This window comes from Megascapheus bottae, chromosome 31, assembly GCF_031878675.1.
Source record: "Megascapheus bottae isolate mThoBot1 chromosome 31, mThoBot2.hap1, whole genome shotgun sequence".
Classification (NCBI taxonomy): domain Eukaryota; kingdom Metazoa; phylum Chordata; class Mammalia; order Rodentia; family Geomyidae; genus Megascapheus; species Megascapheus bottae.
Window position 1 is genome coordinate 7,310,097 of NC_143539.1, and position 21,792 is coordinate 7,331,888.

Consider the following 21,792-nt stretch of genomic DNA (forward strand, 5'->3'; position numbering starts at 1 on the left):
TGTTCAGGAACGGGGCGGGGAGAGGAAGGCTCTTCCGGCCGCTGCCCGGCTTTCCAGCTACCACGTGACTTCTTCCCAGCAGTCCTACTTTGCGCGTGCGCATTCGCTCCTCCCTGGGTTGGCGCCGGGGTGGGAGGGGGGGAGAATCGACGGCGTGAGCAGAAGCTTAAGTCGCACCGCGCGTGGCGTGGACTAAGTTTTCACCCTCGTAACATCCAGGTCGTCGGACCAGTGGCGTCGTCTAAGGCGCATGCGCGCCCGCAGATGCACCGTAGTTCGTTCTCCCTTTGGTTCCCGGTCACGTCCCAGGGGATGGGGACTCTGGCAGGTCCTTCGGGACCCCTGAGACAGGGGGCTCGCAAAGTTCAAGTCCTCACGGAGCGACACCGCGCTAGTGGCGACGGGCGAGCGCCGCTTCCGCAATCCACTGGTGTGCACAGAGCCCGTACGTGTGAACGCCCGGGCCCGTGCCACGTGTGTGCAGACATGCTCCCAATCCACGCACGTGCACCGCAGCAAGCGTGCTGAAAAGTGAGTGTCTGCGCCCTAGGTGAGCCCCGCCACCCCGTGCGCAGACCTACAACTTCTGATTATGGCTACATTTTAGGCACCCGGCTGAGCACCTCCTAAGAACAAGGAAAGGGTGTTAAGGGCACACAAAGTCCCCCCCCCCACTCCATTGCAATTAAAATAGTTTGGGTCTCATTTGCATGCAGCCCCGAGCTTTACAGGAGTGCATGTGGGGGGGGGGTGTCCCATGGGTCCCCAGGCACCGTGCTCTTCACACTCTTCAGAGCCCAGGGGACAGGGGGTGGAGCCCTTTGCAAAAGCCTGCAGCTGGGACAGGAAGCGAGAGTGGGGAGGGGGGAAGGCCACAGCCCACAGAGTGAAGCAGGCATTGGGCTTGTGGGGAACCTGGAGGGAGGGAGGTGGCAGAGCTGGAGCCCTGAGGCCCTGCTTGGCCTCTGGGCACAGGCCCAGCTCCCGTCCTCCGGGGATGGACCTCATGGACCCCGACATCTTTAATAGGGATCCCCGAGATCACTATGATCTGCTGCAGCGGCTGGGTGGCGGTACCTATGGGGAAGTGTTCAAGGTGAGAAAACCCCTCTGTCTCCATCACCCTCAGACCTGGGAAAGGGAGAGGGTGCAAGAGCGCCCCAATACTCGGTCTCCATCCTGGGATGCTGAGAAACTCAGGCACAAATGGAACCTTCCTAATGGCCAACTTCCCCTTTGCAAGGCTCGTGACAAGGTGTCTGGGGACCTGGTGGCTTTGAAAATGGTGAAGATGGAGCCTGGTGAGTGAGGGCCCTGGGACTTTGAACTCCTTACATTCACCCCACAGCCTGGGACATTAGAACCACTCCCCATCTTGTAATTTCCAGCCTACAGACCCCTCTCCTTTCCCGCCCTTCCTAACAGATGATGATGTAGCCACGCTTCAGAAGGAAATCCACATGTTGAAAACTTGCCGACACGTCAACATCGTGGCTTACCACGGCAGCTACCTCTGGTAATGAGCCTCAGATCCCTATTTCTGACCCTAACTTAACCTTCACCTGCCACTTTAAACCAGGACACTCTTAACTTTACCACCAACCTTGATCCTCCCTTTTTAACTGGGATGCCTCAGCCTTATCGCACTCTACTTTATTTATTCTTTTTTTTTCTTTCTTTTCTTTTTTTTTTAACCAGTCCTGGGTCTTGAACTCAGAGCCTGAGGACTGACTTTGGGCTAGAGCCACAGCATCACTTCCAGCTTTATCTATGAATTCCTTACTTAACAATATCAGTCCTGCAATCAACTTCCCCCAGAGGAACTTATCAGTAGCTTGCCTGTTGAGGCACTGCTTCACTCTGCTTCTTTAACTGTTTTTGCTTTTGTTGTTGTTGTTTTTTGGTCTTTTCTTTTTTGGTGCTGGGGTTCAAACCCAGGACGTTGCACTTGCTAGACAAGCGCTTTGCCACTGAGCTACAACCCAGCCCTCCCCTCACTCTGCTTCTTTAATATAGACCCCTTAAATTCCCTGACCCCCCAAGAAAATAATGTCCTGAATGTTTCAATAATGACCTCAGTCCTGCACGTGCCCTGCCCCGTCCTCCAAACCTGGCATTCTGGATCCTTTCATTCCATCCATATCTCTGCAAGCCAGGGAGATCTTTCCATTTCCTTAGGCTAGCCCGGGACATCAGAGATACACTAGATTCAAAGACCTCTATTTAAGCTGAGATCCCCAATGTACATTTCCTCTTTCAGCCTCAACTTCCTCATCTGTCCAGTGGCCTCACTCTGTGAGCAAAGGGAGCTGGTACATTTAAAATTTCTCCACTTAGTGCAAGTAAGAGGGTTCGGTAGCAGCTGTCCTTATATGGAATAATTTGTGAGCTATTATGGCTATTATCATTGTTACTCTTCAATGACTGTAGGTTGCAGAAGCTGTGGATATGCATGGAATTCTGTGGAGCTGGTTCTCTTCAGGACATTTACCAAGGTTAGAGGAAGGACGAGGGCATGGAGGCCCTGCCCTTCACCCCTCCAGGCCACCTCTTCTGCTTCTCTGGGGTTTCTGACTTGGGGAACTGTTCCTGCTGCTCTACGAGGCATGCAAAGCGTCGTGGGCCGGGCCTGCATTTTGCTGGAAATCCCTCTAGCACCTGCTGATCCAGCTTCAGTCTTTCTGCATATGAGACTTGCTTTAACTCCCCCTCCTTATTTTTGTCTAGGTAGCAGTCTCTGCTTGCAAAGCCTTACTTGTGTGTTTGAGTCCTTAAGCTTTTGTTTTGTTTTGCCTCAAACTTGGATGCCTAGAGTTTTGTGAAATGTATGAATACATTGCTGGTCTTTTCTGCCTTTCGGTCTCCTTAGAGAATTTGTTGATGGGGGTAGTATGGGATTCTAATCACCTCTCTGAAGTTTTGTGTGTGTGTCTGTGTGTGGGGCTTGACTCAAGATCGAGGTGCTTTGCTTTTTCATTATTCTTTTTCTTTTCTTTTTTGCGGGGGGAAAAAAAAATCAGTCGAGGGGCTTGAAATTCAGGGCCTGGGAGCTATCCCTGAGCTCCTATTCTCAAGGCTAGCACTCTATCACTTGGAGTCATAGCTCCACTTCCAGTTCTTTTTGGTGGTTCAGTGGACTTAGTAGTCTCATGGACTTTCCCTCCCCAGCTGGCTTTAAACCATGATATTCAGATCTCAGCCTCCTGAGTAACTAGGATTACAGTCATGAGCCATGAGTATCCAGCTGAAACTCTTTCAGAATATGTCTGTGTCTTCCTACAGCATAGTTTTTGGTCTCTATGTCCTTCTTCCTGCGTCTCAGCTGGGCTCTGTCCCTTCATCTCTGCCTTTGTGTCTCCACCCCTTGCTTATTCCTCACCCCTCAGTTCGAGGTTTTCCCATAGTTTCCATTTCCCTCCAGAAAAGCTTCAATTTCTCATGTCCACCAGGCGGTGACCCCACCCCGCTGGCTCCTCTCCTTCTGCTCCCCCACTTTCCTCACCTCACCCATTCCCTCTCACCTCTACCCCTACACTAGCGCTCGCTCTTCTCCCTCTGATTGGGACACCTTCTTGGGACGGCCTTACTGACCACCTTGTCAAATGTCATAGCCCTTCCCACACATGTTTCCTGTTGACTTTGCTTGCTCTATTTTTCTTCTATTTATTAGCATATGTGTGTATGTGTATGTGTGTACGTACGCATTATGTATTTCTCTTTTTCTTTTCTTTTTCTTTTTTTCCACCAATGGCTAAGAATGAACCTAGGACCTTAGCACATGCTAGGCAAATGCTGAATCACTGAGCTATACTTCCAGCCCTATGACACACACACACACACACACACACACACACACACACACACACACACACGTTTGTTTACTCATCTTGTTTACTATCTGGAATGTTCTCTCCATCAGTGCAGGGATGGGTTCTGTGTGTGTGTGTGTGTGTGCCGATAGTGGGACTTGAACTCAGGACCTTACAATCTTGCTTAGTTTCTTTTTTGCTCATGGCTAACATTCTACCACTTGAGCCATATGTCCACTTCGAACTGTTTGCTAGTTCACTGGAGCTAAGAGTCTCTTGGAGGTGTCTGCTCAGGCTGGCTTTGAACCTGGATCCTCAGATCTCGGCCTCTTGCTGGGATTGTATGTGTGAACCACTAAGCACCTGGCAATGGCTATCTGTTCACAGTTCCCCTCTAGCCTGTGTTGCTACATCCCTAGGGCCTTTATTTGTCACCCACAATGCCTCCATGTCATCTGCTTACTTGTCCTGTCTGGGTCTCCTTCTCCTCTGCCATTCTCTCAGCTGGTGTGGGCAGGGCCTGGGCCTCCAGGGCCCAGGTTTCCTGGCTCCCACCCAACATGTGACCTGGCTGGTGTTGCAGTGACTGGCTCCCTGTCTGAGCTCCAGATTAGCTATGTCTGCCGGGAAGTGCTCCAGGTAAGAAGGGGTCTGGGAGGGGTTACAGGAAGGGGAGGGGGTCCTGTGCCAGCCTCCAAATTCCCTGTCCCTACTGTCATGCCCTTCTCCTCTCCCAGGGATTGGCCTATCTACACTCACAGAAGAAAATACACAGGGACATCAAGGTGGGCTAGGGATGAGGTACTCTGGAGTCGGGGCAGGGTGGGGGGACAAGCTCGGGAGATGGGAGCTGCAGTTGGGGGTTCAGGTACTTTTGAGTTGTGGGATGGGAGCTTTGGGGAGCAGATATTCTGACTGCTTCCAGTCCCCATTCTGGTACCCAGGGAGCCAACATCCTCATCAATGATGCCGGGGAAGTCAGACTAGGTGAGTGTGGAGACTGGGTGAGGGGACAGGGGTCGACTGCGGAATGGAGGACAGAGATAAGCATATTTCTTCCTCTACCTCCAGCTGACTTTGGGATCTCAGCTCAGATTGGGGCGACGCTGGCTAGACGCCTATCTTTTATTGGAACACCGTACTGGTGAGGGGTGCCTGGTGGGCAGTTGGGGGTCGGGTGGGAGCAGAGGATTTTTCCTTTCCTGGCTCTCCTGGGAAACTCCCTCCCTGCCTCCATTCTGTGTCCTCCTGGAGTAGACTTTCTCTTTGGTTGTCACAAGGCTTCTGTGTTTCTCTGTGCTTCTTTCTTCCTATTTCTCTCTGCATCTGGGCTCCCTTCCTCCTCCAGCCTGCTCCATACAAATCTGTTCCCATCTTTTCTCAACCTGCAGCTCTTTCCATCTTTGTTTCTGTCTCTGTCTGATTAGATCTTTTCTTCTTTTGTTATTCTATGCTGGGGATCAAGGTCAGAGCATCCTCAACATGGCATGCTCCCAGCCCTATTCCTTTTTTTTTTCTGGTCATAGGACTTGAACTCTGGGCCTGGGCGTTGTTCCTGAGCTCTTCAGCTGAAGGCTACCGCCCTACCCCTTGAGCCACAGTGCCACTTCCGGTCTACTGGTGGTTAATTGGAGAGGAGTCTGGTGGACTTTTGTGCCTGGGCTGGCTTTGAACCATGTATCCTCAGATCCTAGCCTTCTGAGTAGCTGGGATTATAGGTGTGAGCCACTGCACCCAGTGCCCTATTGCTTTTGTTTACTCCTTCCTTCCTTCCTTCCTTCCTTCCTTCCTTCCTTCCTTCCTTCTTTCCTTCCTTCCTTCCTTCTTTCCTTCCTTCCTTCCTTCTTTCCTTATTTCCTTTCTTCCTTCCTTCCTTCTTTCCTTCCTTCCTTCCTTACTCCTTCTTCCCATTCCTCCCTCTTCTCTCCCTCTTCCTCTTCCTCCTTTCTTTCCTTTCCTCCTCCCTCTTTCCTTCTTCCTCCCTCCCCTATTCCCTCCCGCCTTCCTTCCTTCCTTCCTTCCTTCCTTCCTTCCTTCCTTCCCTCCTTCCCTCCTTCCTTCCTTCCTTCCTTCTTTCCTTCCTTCTTTCTGACAGTGTCTTGCAGTGTAGCTCAGGCTGGCCTCAAACTCATGATCCTCCTGCCTCTCCCTCCTGAATGCTGAGATTACAGATGTGTAACCCCAGGCCCCAGCTCAACTACACTTCACTGTTTGCCTCTTTCAATCTATGTCTGCCCGTCTTTCTCTGTCTCAGTCTTTGTTCTTGTGTTCCTTGCCATCTGGCTGCCTCTACTCCTTCTCCCTCTCCTCCCTGTCCTGATGTCACATCTGGCTCTCTAAGGGTCTCTACCCTCCTAGGATGGCTCCAGAAGTTGCAGCTGTAGCCCTGAAGGGGGGATACAATGAGCTGTGTGATATCTGGTCCCTGGGCATTACAGCCATCGAATTGGCAGAGCTACAGCCACCGCTGTTTGATGTACACCCTCTCAGGTAGGCAGGAGCCTCCTGGGCCTGAAACCCCACCCCTCAGCCTATATCCTCATATTAGGAAGCCCTGTACAACTCACAGCACAGAACCCCTTTTCATTTTCCACACCCAGAACTCCCCAGCTGTGGGGTTCCCCCCACCCCCACTCTTTTTGGGTCAGTCATGGGGCTTGAACTTGGGGCCTGTTGAGCTCTTTTTGCTCAAGGCTAATGCTCTACCACTACCACTTTGAGCCACAGCATCACTTCCAGTTTTCTGGTGTGGAAGTGAGAGTCTCACAGACTTTTCTGCCTGGGTTGGCTTTGAACAGTGATCAGATCTCAGCCTCCGGAGTAGCTAGGATGACAGGTGTGAGCCACCAGCTCCCAGGTAGCTCTGGATCTTCGTTGTGAGCCTCCTCCTATAATGAGCCAGAGCTCTGAAATGTATCTTTCCTTTAGAACTTACATCCCAACCATGTGAGACGCAGAGGTGGTAGGATCAGAGTCGAAGGCAGCTAAGCAAAAATGTAAAACCCTCCCTGAAAAATGTTTAAAGCAAGCCTGGTTCCTGAAGCCAGCCTGGGCAGGAAAGTCTGTAAGACCATTACCACAAATTCACCAGCAAAAAGTCATAAGTGGAAATGTGGCTCAAGCGGTAGAGTGCTAGACTTGAGAAAGCCCACGGACAGTGCTCAGGCCCTGAGTTCAAGCCCCAGCACTGGCCAAAAAAAAAAAAAGCAGCCAAGTAAAAGCAGAAGGCCTTGAGTTCAAGTCCCACTAACAGCCTGCAGATGTGTGCGTGTGTGTGTGTGTGCGCGCGCGTGTGCGCACTCGCGCACACACACACACCGCAAGCAATCAATAAAATAACTAAAGCAACAAGGTCTCCGGGCATGGCTCAAGTAATAGGGCATCTGCCTAGTAAGTGTGAGATCCTGAGTTCATGCCCCAATGTCACCCAAAAAGAAAAAAAAATACCTGTCACATTCTCGTCCACTGTCAAGCCTGACCCTCATTTCCATTTGTTTCTAACGTTGCTCTGCTGACCTGGGTGCTGTGAGGAAACCCCAAATCCATGAGATGTAGCCTCCTGGAGGGGGGGCATGGACCCACATTGTTCCCCTACTCTTTTTAGAGTTCTCTTCCTCATGACTAAGAGTGGCTACCAGCCTCCCCGGCTAAAGGAAAAGGGCAAATGGTAAACGGACGACCTGACGGGGAACAGGGACAGAGGAGAGGGGGGACAGGGAAGGAGGGGAGGGCTAGGGCTGGAGGAAGATCTTTCCTACCCTCACCCACAATCTGGCTTCTTCCTCCAGGTCAGCTGCTTTCCACAACTTTGTCAAAGTCACCCTTACTAAGAACCCCAAGAAACGACCCAGTGCCATCAAGCTGCTCAGCGTAAGCTGCCCCCCCTCCACACACAGAGGACCCTCAGTTCCCTAGCCCCCACAATTCCCTGGGCTTTCAGTGACTCCTGCCTTTGACAGGAGTGGAAAATGTCCTGGGGCCTATTAGACCCAAAAAACCATTTGGTAAAGTCTGGCTTATGCCTGTAATCCTTCTCAGGCTTGCGATCTGAGGATTGTGGTTCATACCCAGCCCAGCCAGAGAAATAGGAGAGACTCCATTCAACCACTGAGAAAAAATAATAATAATTAATTAAAAGATGGAAATGGAGCTGTGGCTCAAGTAGAAGAGTGCCAGCCTTGAGAAAAAAAAAACAAAAAACCTCAAGGACTGTATCCTGGTCCTGAGGTCAAATCCCAGGACAAGCACCAAAAGTAAATAAATGAATAAATAATTTTTAAGTATTTGAAGGGACAAACACTTGTACTGTTCATTGACTGTCTGCAGCCATATGTTTATACTGACAATTTTACATGGCCTATAATGTTATGAATAATTAAATTGTCCCTGGCAGAAAGAATTTCCTGGGGTTACAGAATTCCATGACCCCTGCAATTCTCGAATCCCTTGGACTCTCCCAGAACCTCCACTAAAGACCCTCTCTATAATGTACTCTCAGATCTTATTTTTTTCTTTTTCAGTGTAGTCCTGGGGATTGAACTCAGGGCCTGGGCACTGTCCCTAACTAAGCTACCACCCTACCCTCGAGCTAAGCCCCACTTCCTGTTTTCTAGAGGTTAATTGGAGGTAAGAGTCTCAGGTCTTTTTGTGCTGGGATGGCTTTGAACCTTGATCTCAGCCTCCTGAGTAGCTAGGATTACTGGCATGAGCCACCACGCCCACTAGGCCTAACAGCTTTTTGGCCCAAGGATAGCACTCTACCACTTAAGCCACAGCTCCACTCCCAGCTTTTTGCTGGTTAATTGGAGGTAAGAGTCTCATGGACTTTTCTGCCTGGGCTGGCTTTGAACCAGAATCCTCAGAGTATCCTCCTAAGTGTTTAGGATTACAGTGAGTCACCAGTGCCCTGCTACCCAGACCTTTCTGTGATTCCCCTAAAATTGCTAGAACTTTCTATGTCCCAAGAGTCTTGTTTCTGAGAGTTTCTCCTATCTCCCCATTGCTCCTAAGAAACCAGGCAGTTCCAGAAATTGCCCCTTCGGAGAACCCGACGTTCTTCTAATCCCTCCAGTCTTCTCAGAATTCCCAGAATGCCAAGTTCTCTAGATTCTCTGTCTTCCCCTTCAGCTAGCACTGCCCCCTGGGTCCCCTTAGGTAGGGAACCCCTATCACAATGTTTTCATGACCCCCCAAGACCGCTGTGTGCAGACATTCCTTCCTCCCTCCTCCCACAGCATCAGTTAGTGTCTCAGGCTGGGCTGAATAGAGGCCTCATCTTAGATCTTCTTGACAAAATGAGGAACCCTGGAAAGGGCCATCCCGTTGGTGAGATTGAAGACGAGGAGGTGAGGTTCTACTAGTCCCCCCGTCCGGAGGAATGCCCTCCCGTAGCCTCTCCTAGAAAGCACACAGGAAGGGAGGGGTGCAGAGGACTGAGGAAGAGAGGAGAGCACCTGGCTATGCCCACAGGTTGACATGGTTGGGGCTTGGGGGATGGGCATAAGCCCTGATTCAGCCTGCCCCTCTGCCCAGCCACCCCCTGCCATCCCTCGGCGGATCAGATCTACTCACCGGTCCAGCTCTCTGGAAATCCCCGATGCAGATCGTTATGGTAAGCAGAGAATCCTACAGTTTGGTGATGCCTGGACCTAAAGTTGATTGAGACAACCCCTTTGTTCTACCTCCTCCCCCTCCCCTCCTCCTTCTTCTTCTTCCTCCTCCTCCTCCTCCTCCTCTTCTTCTTCTCCTTCTCCTCCTTCTCCTTCTTCTTCATGCCAATCCTCGTGCCAATCCTAGGACTGGAACTCACAGCCTGGGTCCTGTTCCTGAACTCCTTTGCCCAAGACTAGAACTCTACCACTTTAAGCCTCAGCACCACTTCCGGTTTTCTGGTGGTTTATTAGAGATAAGAGTCTTTGGGAAGCTGGGGGCTGGTGATTCACCCTTAGCTACACAGGAGGCTGATATGTGAAGATTGTGGTTCAAAGCCAGCCAGGGCAGGAAAGTCTGTGAGACTCTTATCTCCAATTTACCACAGAAAACAGGAAGTGGCCCAAAGTGGTCACCACCTGCCCTACAAAATAACCATAGAAATGTGTGGCCCACCCCAACTTGACTCCCCAAACACCTCCCATCTCATTCCTAAAAGACACTTACCCGAACCGTTGGTTCCCAAACAGATCCTTAAACTTTCTGTAACTGAAATCCTTCACTTCCCAGATCTCAAATCTTGACATCACCCTCCCCTCAACATTAAATCTCTGTAAACCAAAGCTCAGCTCCAAGGGTCTAACTCCAATCCCCCAACTTTTCCTTCCTCCTCTCAAGTCCCTCCCATCCCCCTGCTCTGCCCGTCACTGGTTCTTCCACCCTCTCTCAAGTCCCTCCCCTCCCCCTGCTCTGCCCGTCACTGGTTCTTCCACCCTCTCTTCCCAGAGTGGCACATGGAATTCAGGAGGTTGAGAGGCATGGAGCCTGGGTCTCAGGCCAACACGGTGAGCCACCTCCCTCCTCTCTCCCCTCACCCTTCCCTTCCGCCCCACTGACCAACCCCTCCCCCATCCTTCAGGCTCGCTTACAGCCCCCCGAAGACCTCAGGAGCAGCAGACTCAGGTCAGGGGATGCCTGGATGTGTGCGTTGGGGGGTACCAGGGTGTGTAGGGATTGCCTGAAACTCAAGCCCCGCACTCTTTAGGAGACCTCTGTCAGACTCTGATGATGACTATGATGACGTGGACATGTAAGAGGCCCCGCTACATGTGACAGTTGGACCCACCTTCCACCAATCTTATCTCTACCCTCACCCTGAACCCTGACTTCTTCCCCATGAAGCCCCCATCTTCCTTCTCCATAAACTCTGTTCCCCAGTACTATCTTCCCCCTTCACCTCTGACCTCTGGCCCCTGACCCCTAAACTATCCCATCTCCAACCTCCACTCTCAACTTCAGCTCTCCCACCTGCCCTCGGCTCCCAGACCTGTCCCCAGCTCCATCTGAAATGTTCCCTTGACCAATACCTCCCACCAATTCCTGCATCCCCAAACCTCAGCTTCAGATCTAAGCCTCACCCTCAGTCCTCATCTCTTGATGTGTCTCACTTGACCTCAGATCTTGGTTTCTGGAAATGTCTCCTGGCCCCAGACCCTAAGTTACCCAGTGAGGATGGGCTCCCGTGGCCTGTGGGGTGAACAGGGTCTGGGATTTCCTGCTGATTGTATCACCAGGTGCCTGGGAAGATGGGAATGCCCTGTGTATCAGCAGTCACCTGGTGAACTGCCAACCTTCGCTCCCCCTGAGTTGCCCCTGTTGTCCCCCCCCACCCCGCCCTGCTGTCAGTCCTGTAATTCTCAGCTCCAGCCACACTTCCTCTCCCCCCTCCCGCTGCTGCCTTCCCAGCCCCGAACACCCCAACCTCCCTGCTGACCCCATCTTTGTGTTTCAGCCCTGCCCCTGCAGAAGATAAGCCTCCTCCACTACCCCCCAAGGTAAGGACCTGGAGACCTGGAGGCTGAGTCCTTGGATGCTGAGACTCAGGGCTGGTCCAGGTTTATGGGGTACAGCAAGGCAGCAGGGCGAAGGCTAGAATAGAGAGAGGGCATTGGCCTCAGCTAACTCTGGTCTAGTGGAGGCAGGGGTGCAAGGGTACCCTCTTTTTGAGACCATCTGATGTGTTTCTCTATGTTTCCTGCTTCTTTCTCCAAAGCCCAAGTCCCGTATTCCATCAGACGATGGCTTTGGGAAGATGGGGGATGAGGGGCAATTGAGCCCAGGGGTACTGGTACGGTGTGCCAGTGGGCCTCCCCCACGTACCCCTCGTCTCGGACCTCTGCCAGCTACTCCCAGCCCCCATCTCACTGCCCACTCAGGTAAAGGGCAGGCTGGGGAGGAAGGGTGGGCAGGACTGGTAGGAAGGCCCTGGATGCTGACCTTGTTCCACTCCCTCTCAGAACCCTCACTCTGGAACCCCGCTTCCCGACAGCCTGACCAGCCCCCACTGTTGCCCCCTAAAAAAGAAAAGATGAAGAGAAAGGTGAGAGGCTGCTATGTGTCTTACAATGGACCCCGTGTCCTGGGATTGGGGGAGACAGAACAGTAGGTGACATCTGTTGAGCCTTTTGTGCCAGGCACCGAGCTCTTGTCTTTACCTGGTATAAGCCTCCACAGACAGAAACATCATAAAGGTAGCTATTATCCCCACTGTGCCAGTTGGGCAAACTGAGACACAGAAAGGGAAGTAGCATGCCTGATTTCTTTTTTTTTTTTTTTTTTTTTTTTTGCCAGTCCTGGGCTTGAGCTCAGGGCCTGAGCACTGTCCTTGGACTTTCTCAAGGCTAGCACTCTACCACTTGAGCCTCAGCACCACTTCTGGCTTTTTGATATGTATGTGGGGTACTGAGGAATCGAACCCGGTTCTTCGTGCATGCTAGGCAAGCACTCTACCACTAGGCCAAACTCCCAGCCCCAGCATGCCTGATTTCTGTACACAGAACTATGGTGGCTATGTTCCAAGACACCCCCCTCCCCCCGGGAGATACCCTGTGGAGAGTACTCAACTTTTATTTTTCCTATCCAAGCATACCTGAAAGATTAACTGATAAGATAGACACATAAGAGAGTAGCAAATGAAAAGGTAGCTTAGTGGTAAAGCACTTGTTTAGAATACTTGAGGCCCTGGGTTCAATTCCTAGAACCACCCAAGACAGAGAGACAGAGAGAAGAGAATGAGGGGGACAAGAGAGGGGCACAAGGTATATAATAACTTTAGTCAGGCTGGGCACTGATGGCTCACACCTGTAATCCTTGCTGCTAAGGAGGCTAAGATCTGAGGACCATAGTTTAAAGCCAACCTTGGGCAAAAATGCCCAAGAGACTTTGCCTCCAATTAACCAGCAAAGCAGGGCTTGGAATGTGGCGTAGTGGTAGTGTGCTTGCCCTGGGTTTGATTCCTCAGAACCATATACACCAGAAAAAACCAGCAGTGATGCTGTGGCTCAAGTGGTAGAATGCTAGGGACAGTACCCAGGCCCTGAGTTCAAACCCCAGGACTAGAAGAAAAGAAAAGCCAGAAGTAGAGATGGGGCTTAAGTAGTAGAACATCGGCCTGAGCAGAAAAGCCAAGCAAATACAGACACAGGAACAAAAATAACAATAAGCACATACGAGAATTAGGCCATTATCCTGTTTAGAGCAATATGCTATTTAAAATTCAAGATTCCTTTTTTTTCTTGCCTCTCTTGGGGCTTGAACTCAGAACCTGGGCGCTATCCCTGAACTTCTTTTTTGCTCAAGGCTCTCTCACTTGAGCCACAGTGCCATTTCTGGCTTTTTCTGAGGAGTTATTGGAGGTAAGAGTCTCACAGCGTTTCATGCCCAGGCTGGCTTTGAACCATGATCCTCAGATCTCAGCCTCCTGAGTAGCTAGGATTACAGGCGTGAGCCACTGGCACCTGGCAAAACATTGGACTTTTCTTTTTTCTTTTCTTTTTTTTTTTTTTGGTCATGGGACTTGAACTCTGGGCCTGGATGCTGTCCCTGAGCTCTTCAGCTCAAGGTTAGCACTCTACCCCTTGAGCCACAGTGTCACTTCCGGTTTTCTGGTAGCTCATAAGAGTCGCAGGGTCTTTAGTGCCCAGGCTGGCTTTGAACCGAGATCCTCAGAGCTCAGCCTCCAGAGTAGCTAAGATTACAGGTGTGAGCCACCACGCCCAGCTAACACTTAGGACTTTTTAACTTAGACTTTTCCATGTAATATGCTTGAACTACAGTTGACCACAGGTAACAGACCATGGTGGCAGAAGCAGGATTTGAACCCTGGCACTCTTGTTCCTGGTGGCAGAAGCAGGATTTGAACCCTGGCACTCTTGTTCCAGAGTCCTAACCATTGTACTGTCCTGTCCCCTACTTTCTTTCGCTGTGTTCTCTGCCTTCCCCCAACTCCGCCTCTGGCCCAGGAATGTGCTCTTCTTGTCAAGCTGTTCAATGGCTGCCCCCTCCGGATCCACAGCACAGCAGCCTGGACACACCCCTCCACGAAGGGTGAGCATTTGGGAGGTCCAGAAAGACCTGGGGTGGGGTGGGGGAGCCAAGGTGGGCTAGGTGGCCTTAAGGAAAGGTACAAGTCTAGTACAGGGAAGTTCTCATTGGGGTACGAGGGGAATGGCCCAAGCCTGTGGTTCCAGCTAGATCTGGAGATACACGAGAAGAGCAGCAATGAATTGGAGAGTGAAAATGGGAAAGTTAAGAGTTTAGAGGGGGCTGGGAGTGTAGCCTGGGGATGGAGAAGTGCTCGCCTAGCATGCACAAAGCCCTGAGTTTGATTCCTCACTACCACATACACAGAATAAAGCCAGAACTGGTGTTATGGTAGAGCACTAGCCTTAAGCAAAAGAAGCTCAGGGACAGTGCTCCAGCCCTGAGTTCAAGCTCCAGGACTGGCCAAAAAATAAAAATTAAAAAATACTACAAAAAAAAGAAAGTGCTAGGTGCATAGGTCAGTGAGTGACCCCCTGCCTTTCTAGTATGAGATCCTAAGTTCAAATCCCAGTAGTAGTACACCCTCAACTTCCACAACAGAAATAGCTGGTAAGCCAGGAGCTGGTGGCTCATGCCTCAGGAGGCTGAGACTCTGTCACAGTTCAGCAATCCGGACAGAAAAAGCCATATTTGTGGGTGTCTGAGCTAAGGATTTGTGTGTAGTGGGAGCTTGGCATGGGGAAGAGATGGGAGGGGTGGATAGAGTCTATTTGCAGTAACAGGCATAAGGTTGGGTGAGAAATGATATCACACAGCCAAGATTTTTGTGGATCAGAAATGGAAGAACTATGAGGCATGGATGGAGGACACTGTGAATAATATTAAGTGACAGGGCAGGGTTTGAGCTAGATTTGGGGGACAGAGACTGGGGAGAGTTGGAAAACAAACAGGTAGATCTGAGAACCTGAGAGAGTTTACAAAGCTCAGACAGGTGTGGAGACGGGAGGTCCCGGCATGAGATAGTTCCAGCAGTCTGTTTGTTTCCCCCTTTCCAGACCAGCACCTGCTTCTGGGGACAGAAGAAGGCATCTTCATCTTGAATCGAAATGGCCAGGAGGCCACAATGGAGATGGTGAGGGATGATACATTGGGGGTGGGAGAATGGGAGTGTGTGGTGGGGGAAGGATCTTGGGGCCACTAAATAACTGTCTCCTACTCTGCAGCTCTTTCCTAGCCGGACTACCTGGGTATACTCCATCAACAACGTCCTCATGTCCCTCTCAGGTCGGCCATCTGGGAGGGGAGGAAAGGAAATGGGTAGAAAGGATTAAGGTCAGCAGAATGTGAGACAGATGAGCACCATTGGAAAAAAAAAAATCCCCAGCCAGGCCAACAGTGGTGGCTCACACTGTAATCCTAGCCACTCAGGAAGCTGAGATCTGAGGACCGAGGTTCAAAGCCAGCTAGAGCAGGAAAATTTCGTGGAAGTCCATGAGACTTTTTTTTTTTTTTTGGAATCAGTCCTGGGATTCAAACTCAGGGCCTGGGCACTGTCCTTGGGCTTTCTCAAGGCTAGCACTGTACGACTTGAATCACAGTACCACTTCTGGCTTTTTTTTTGTATGTGGTACCGAGGACTTGAACCCAGGGCTTCAACTAGACAACACTCTACCACTAAGCCATGCTCCCAAGACTCTTATCTCTAACCAGAAGAAAACTAGAAATAGTGCTGTGCCCAAAGTGGTAGAGCACTAGCCTTGTGCAAAAGAGCTCAGGGACAGCACCTAAGCCTTGAGTTCAGGCTCCACAACTGACAAAAAGAAAAGGAAAACCCCTTAGAGGCCATAGGTGGTAGTATATTTCTATGATCCTGGCAATTAAGATCTCAGCAATTGAGAAACTCCTCTTCCAAGGGATGGAACTTCTGCACCGTCCACCTGACAAGGCTGACTTCAAGATCAGACCGGAGTACATGGCAAGTTCAAGACCTGTTTGAGCTATATAGCAAAACCCTGTCTCAATAATAATAATAATAATAATAATAATAATAATAATAATAGGGCCAGGAGTGTGGCCTAATGGCAAAGGGCCCCAAGTTCGATTCCTTGGTACCACATACACAGAAAAAGCCGTAAGTGGTGCTGTGGTTGAAGTAGTAGAGTGCTAGCTAGCCTTGAGCAAAACAGGCTCAGGGATGGTCCTGAGTTCAAGCCCAGGCGAAAAAGCAAACCAACCAAACAAACAAACAAACAAAACCCAGTAGTGGTAGTAATACTAGTAGAAGTGATAGACAAAAACAAAAACTTAAGCCTAAGGGTCTAATCTCAACTGTGTGTGGGTGAGCGTGTGTGCGCGTGTGCACTAGTCCTGGGAATCTCAGCCCTTGTTTAGGTTTTTCTGCTGACTTTTTGCTGGTTAATTAGGGATGAGTCTCTTGGACTTTCCTGCCCTGGCTGGCATCAAACCATAATCTTCAGATCTGAGTCTCCTGAGTAGCTGGATTACAGGCGTGAGCCACTGTTCCCATCTTACACTGGAGTTTTGATGGCAGGGTGGGAAGGGAATGAGGGAGGCAAGCTTGGGATGTGCAGTCTTATTAAAGGCGTTTCACAAGGCAAGAGCCGGTGAAGGGAAGGAAGAAAGAAGGGGGTCTTCAGGGTGCTATAACTTCCTCCTGCTTCCCCCATATACACACACTGCAGGAAAGACCCCCCACCTGTATTCTCATAGTATCCTGGGCCTGCTGGAACGGAAAGAGGCCAGAGCAGGAAACCCCATCGCTCACATTAGTCCCCACCGCCTACTAGCCAGGTATCAACCCTCAAATGGCAGCCTTGACTCCTGTGACCTCCTGACACCCCACCCCACCCCCAACTGCCATCTCACACCCATTCACATCCATCTCTTCTTCAGAAAGAACATGGTCTCCACCAAGATCCAGGACACCAAAGGCTGCCGGGCATGCTGTGTGGGTGAGAGCCCCCACCCCCAGGGAGGACAGGGGGTGGGGCTTCTGCAGCATCTTCCCAAGAAGGCTGAGGAATGAAGACATCCTGTCTCGGGGTTCTGGGGAGGAAGTGTGGTTCTCACTAAAGGAGAGCAGGGAGGAAAGGAGATTGAGGTTTACCCATCCTTGCCAATCCCTACAGCGGAAGGTGAGAGCTCTGGGGGACCGTTCCTGTGCGGGGCATTGGAGACATCAGTGGTCCTGCTTCAGTGGTACCAGCCCATGAACAAGTTCTTGCTGGTCAGGGTAAGATCCCCGGAAGGAGCCCGGGGGCAGGGGGCGGGTGCTGTGGCTTAGGTCTCACATCTATCATGCTTCTACAGAGTTCTGTGAGGTCCCGCCTGCTCTCCCTTTGATCCTCAAGCTCTGCCCCCACAACCTAGTCCTAATTATACTCCAGACCTAGGCCCTACCTGAAGGTCTCATTCAGGGGCTGTCCACTTCGAGCCTATAAGCGAATTTTGTTGCCCTTAGAACAGCAAGGACCTTGGCCCCGGGAGGGGGGAGGAGGGGAAGAAGAGCAGGAATCCCTATCTTTCTACTGTTAGGCTGGTGTTCCCTCCAAACGAAGCTACACCCTTGTTCCTAAGGAGGCACCCCTAATTCCTCTGAGTCTGCACACTTACGATTTCTCCCATCCCCCTCCACCCCTAAGAAAGGCACACGCCGGTCATCCTAGCTACTCAGGCGGCTGGGATCTGAGGATCATGGTTCAAAGCCAGCCCAGGCAGGAAAGTCCGTGAGCTGCTTATCTCCAATGAACCATCAGAAGTGGGCGCTGTGCCGTTCAAGAGCTAGTGGAAAAGCAGAGCACTAGGCCTTGGGAAAGCCCAAGGACAGTGCTCAGGCCCCGAGTTCAAGACCCAGGACTGGCAAGAAAAAAAAAAGGAAGGCAGGCAGGCAGGCAGGCTGTCTCAGGAAGTCTGCTGCAAGGCCCTGTCCCCCAGGCCCGCCCCCAGTACCTGAATCTGCCCCTCCCCGCCCCCCTCCCCCCGCAGCAGGTGCTGTTCCCGCTGCCCACGCCGCTGCCAGTGTTCGCGCTGCTGAGCACGCCAGGCTCCGAGCTGCCGGCCGTGTGCATCGGCGTGAGCCCCGGGAAGCCCGCCAGGCCGGTGCTCTTTCATACCGTGCGCTTCGGCGCGCTGTCCTGCTGGCTGGGCGAGGAGAGCACCGGTGAGTGGCAGTGGCGTTGGAGCTGGGGAGAGGGCGGGGCTCATCGCTCCGGGGAAAGGCGGACCTGATTGGGCGATCCTGGGAAAGGGCTGGGACTTGGGAGGGCAGGGAGGTGATTGGTGAGATCGATGAAGAGGTGGGGCTTGTGCGTGGGCAGGGGCGGGGCCAACTTGCTTGGGCCTTGCCTGATGCTTGACCCAGATGTTGGATTTTTGGGGAAAAGAGAAACTGGAGAAATTGGTTCTTAATCCCTCCCCACACCTCTTAAATAGATCACAAGGGACCCGTACAGGTGACCCAGGTGAAAGAAGACATGGTGATGGTGTTGATGGATGGTAAGAAACCTCCTTCCATTTTTCCCTGTCCCAGGACCTGGTGCCCTTCAGGCCCTTGGGTCTCAGAGAAAAACTTCATTCAGCTGAACACTGGTGGCTCACACCAGTAATCCGAACTACTCAGGAGGCTGAGATCTGAAGATCAGGGTTCAAAGCCAGCCCATGCCGGAAAGGCCATGAGACTCTTACCCCAGTTAACCACCAGAAAAGCCAGAAGTAAAGCTGTGGCCCAAGTGTTAGCGCACTAGCCTTAAACACACTTAAAAAAAGGGGAGGGGGTCGAGCGTTTGGCAGGGAGTGCTTGCTTGCCTAGCATGCATGAAGACCGGGAGTTCTATTCCGTTGTACCACATACATAGAAAAAAGCCGGAAGTGGTGCTGTGGCTCAGGTGGTAGAGCTCTAGCCTTGAGAAAGTCCAAGGACAGTGCTCAGGCCCTGAACTCAAGCCCAGAAGTGACCAAAAGCCCAGGGAGGATAGCACCTACCTCCTGAGTTCAAGCCCCAGACGGACACAGAAACAAAACTAAACCTCACTATACTTCTCTTCAGGCTCTCTGAAGCTAGTAACTCCAGAAGGGACCCCAGTCCGGGGACTTCATACCACTGAGATTCCCATGAGTGAAACAATAGAGGCTGTGGGTGAGTTGGGGACGGGAGGACCCAGGGTTGGAGAGGCTTCAGGGATCCAGCAATCCCAAGGGTCACAGATACTTCATTCTCTGCAGCTATGGTCGGAGGCCGACTTCAGGCCTTCTGGAAGCATGGAGTGCAGGTATGGACTCCAGGCTCGGATCAGGTGAGTTTCTCCCCCAAACTCATATCCCACCCTCCCCCTCAGTCATTCCATTCATCAGGTGGGCTTGGAGAACCCCTGATTCAGGACAGGGAGTCCATTGGGGGTGCTTCCCTCCATTTCAGCTTAGATTGGATTTCTTGTCTGCCTCTGGAACCCCAGGAGTATCCTGGGCCCCTGTGTGACCTTCTGCAAAGGATTTTGCTTTGCTCAGCCTTTGTTTCCCAACTGCAATATAGGGGCCAAAGTAGGTCGTTGTGCATATGGTTAAGAGCATGGAATTCCATGGGCACGTGTGTGTGTGTGTGTGTGTGTGTGTGTGTGTGTGTGTGTGTGTGTGTGGAATTAGGGCTTGAGCTGGGCACCAGTGGCTATCCAGAAGACTGAAAGCTTGAGGATCATGGTTCAAAGCTAGCCCAGGCTCAAAGTGTTAGAGCACTAGGCTTGAGCTGAAGAGCTCAGGGACAGCGCCCAGGTCCAGAGTTCAAGCCCCATGACTGACAAAGAAAGAGAGAGAGAAAGAAAGAAAGAATTACAGCTTGAATTCAGGGCCTAGGCATTGTCCCTTAGCTTTTTCCACACAGGACTCTACAACTTGAGCCACACCTCTCCTTCTGGCTTTTTTTGGTAGTTAATTTGAGATAAGATAGAGGAGTCTCACAGATTTTTCTGTTCAGGCTGGCTTTGAACCATGATTCTCAGATGTCAGCCTCCTGAGTAGCTAGGATTATAGGCGTGACCCACCTGTGTCAGACTGGCCACAAGACATTATCTTTCTGTGCTTTGCTGGCCTGCATTTACAATGGAGGGGCCATGGGGGCTCGTGTCAGACTACCCATGATTACCGTCACCCATCAAGTATGTAGTAAGATTTTGCAGGTTGGGGCCAGGAGTTTGGCCTAGTGGTAGACTGCTTGCCTAGCATGCATGAAGCCCTGGCTTTGATTCTTTGGTACCATATACACAAAAAAGCTGGAAATGGTGCTTTGGTGTTTTGGCTCAAGTGACAGAGTAGTAGCCCTGCGAAAGCTCAAGGACAGTGCCCAGGCCCTGAATTCAAGCCCAAGGAATGGCCAAAAAACAAACAAAAAAAAGATTTTGCAGGTTAGCCGTCTGAAGCACAGAGAGGTTAAGTAACTTGCTGGAGGTCACCCAGCTGGTGTGCATTGTTGGAAACAATTGGTTCTGGGCCTAGACATTCAGAAACCTCTACCTGTTCTCCTTAAGGGAACCAGGCTTTTGCGGAGGGAAGGGAGCTTCTTGATTACTCTCACACCATTATCTATCTGTAGATGCTGCAAGAGTTAAGAGATCCTACCCTCACCTTTCGTCTGCTTGGCTCCCCCAGGTATGGTGGTGGTGAAGGGGAGGGCAGAAGGACCTGGGAGTGGGCCCCTGGAATAGAGAATCCATCCAGAGGTATCTGCAGCCAGCTGGATCTTTGGCCTGGATAGCCTCTCCCATCTCCCGGTCTTCATAGTCTGTTTGTGCATGGCTGCCAAAGGGACAGTTTCCTTTCTAACTGGACTGGAACTTGAACTCGGGGTCTCTTGTCTGCTTAGTAAGTTTCTACCATTTGAGCCATACCTCCAGCCTGCCATTTATTTATTTATTGTTGGCTGTGAGGCTGGAACTCAGGGCCTGGGTGCTGTCCATGAGCTTATTCACTCAGTGTTAACACTCTACCATTTAAAGCTGCAGCTCTGCTTCTGATTTTTAGGTGGCTAACTGGAGATAAGAGTCTCATGGCCTTTCCTACCCTGGCTGGTTTCAAACCACCATCCTCAGATCTGAGGCTCCTGAAGAGCTAAGATTACAGGCATGAGCCACCAGCAGCCAGCTTAAAGTTATTATTTTTTTAATAGTTATATTTTTTTGGTCAGTCCTGGCATTGAACTCAGGGCCTGAGCAGGGTCCTTTGGCTTTCTCAAGGTTAGTGTTCTATCCCTTGAGCCACATTACCACTTCTGGCTTTTTGTGTATATGTGGTACTGAGGAATTGAACCCAGGGCTTTGTGCATGCTAGGCAAGCACTCTAACACTAGGCTATGCTTTCAGCCCTAAAAATAACTATTTTTGTAAAAATAAAAAGTTTGTGAGAATCTTACCTCCGATTAAGCACCAAAACATCTGGAAGTGAAGCTGTGGCTCAATTGGTAGAGTAACCTCGAGCAAAGAAATCTCAGGGACAGCACTCAGGCCCTGAGTTCAAGCCTCAGGACTAGCATATGCACGTACACACACACACACAGAGTTGGAGGCTTTTTCATTGTTTTCAGCATATAGCCTAGGCTTTTCTTAAATGCCTATGCTCCTACTGCCAAAGCCTCGAAAGTGCTGGAATTAAAGACATGCACTTCCACAACTAGCTTGCTCATTCATTTGATAGGGTCCCATTGGGCTGGCAATTTCTATTACCTACTTTGTGAATGAATGAAGGAGTGAATGAATGAAGGAACAAATGACTTCTCCTTTCCCCAGGCCTGTGGTGGTGGAGACAAGGCCAGCAGATGACCCTACAGCCCCCAGCAACCTCTACATCCAGGAATGAAGCCTGAGGAGGGTGTTAGGAACAACTCCCTGCACACACACACACACACACACACCCCAACAAACACACACTATTCATCATATCATGGCCTGGTCTTCCAATAAACGGACTTCAGCCTCTGCTTTCATCTTGGTTTTCTGTTGGAGGAGAG

General features: G+C 51.0%; 1 protein-coding gene across 1 annotated transcript; it reads left to right on the forward strand.

The window, feature by feature from the left end:
• Positions 1-912: 912 nt before the first annotated feature.
• Map4k1 (mitogen-activated protein kinase kinase kinase kinase 1) lies at positions 913-21,763 on the forward strand. The gene is made up of 31 exons (XM_090322573.1): positions 913-1,096; positions 1,244-1,301; positions 1,426-1,516; positions 2,431-2,495; positions 4,393-4,448; positions 4,547-4,594; positions 4,754-4,796; positions 4,881-4,953; positions 6,168-6,299; positions 7,414-7,476; positions 7,598-7,679; positions 9,044-9,154; positions 9,342-9,420; positions 10,245-10,303; positions 10,378-10,421; positions 10,504-10,548; positions 11,251-11,293; positions 11,512-11,674; positions 11,756-11,838; positions 13,760-13,844; positions 14,837-14,913; positions 15,005-15,065; positions 16,484-16,592; positions 16,695-16,753; positions 16,931-17,034; positions 17,787-17,961; positions 18,234-18,296; positions 18,847-18,936; positions 19,023-19,093; positions 20,383-20,438; positions 21,572-21,763. Exons 1-31 carry the CDS (start codon positions 998-1,000, stop codon positions 21,639-21,641), a joined length of 2,457 nt encoding a protein of 818 aa, XP_090178699.1. The 5' UTR covers positions 913-997; the 3' UTR covers positions 21,642-21,763.
• The last annotated feature ends 29 nt before the right edge of the window (positions 21,764-21,792 follow it).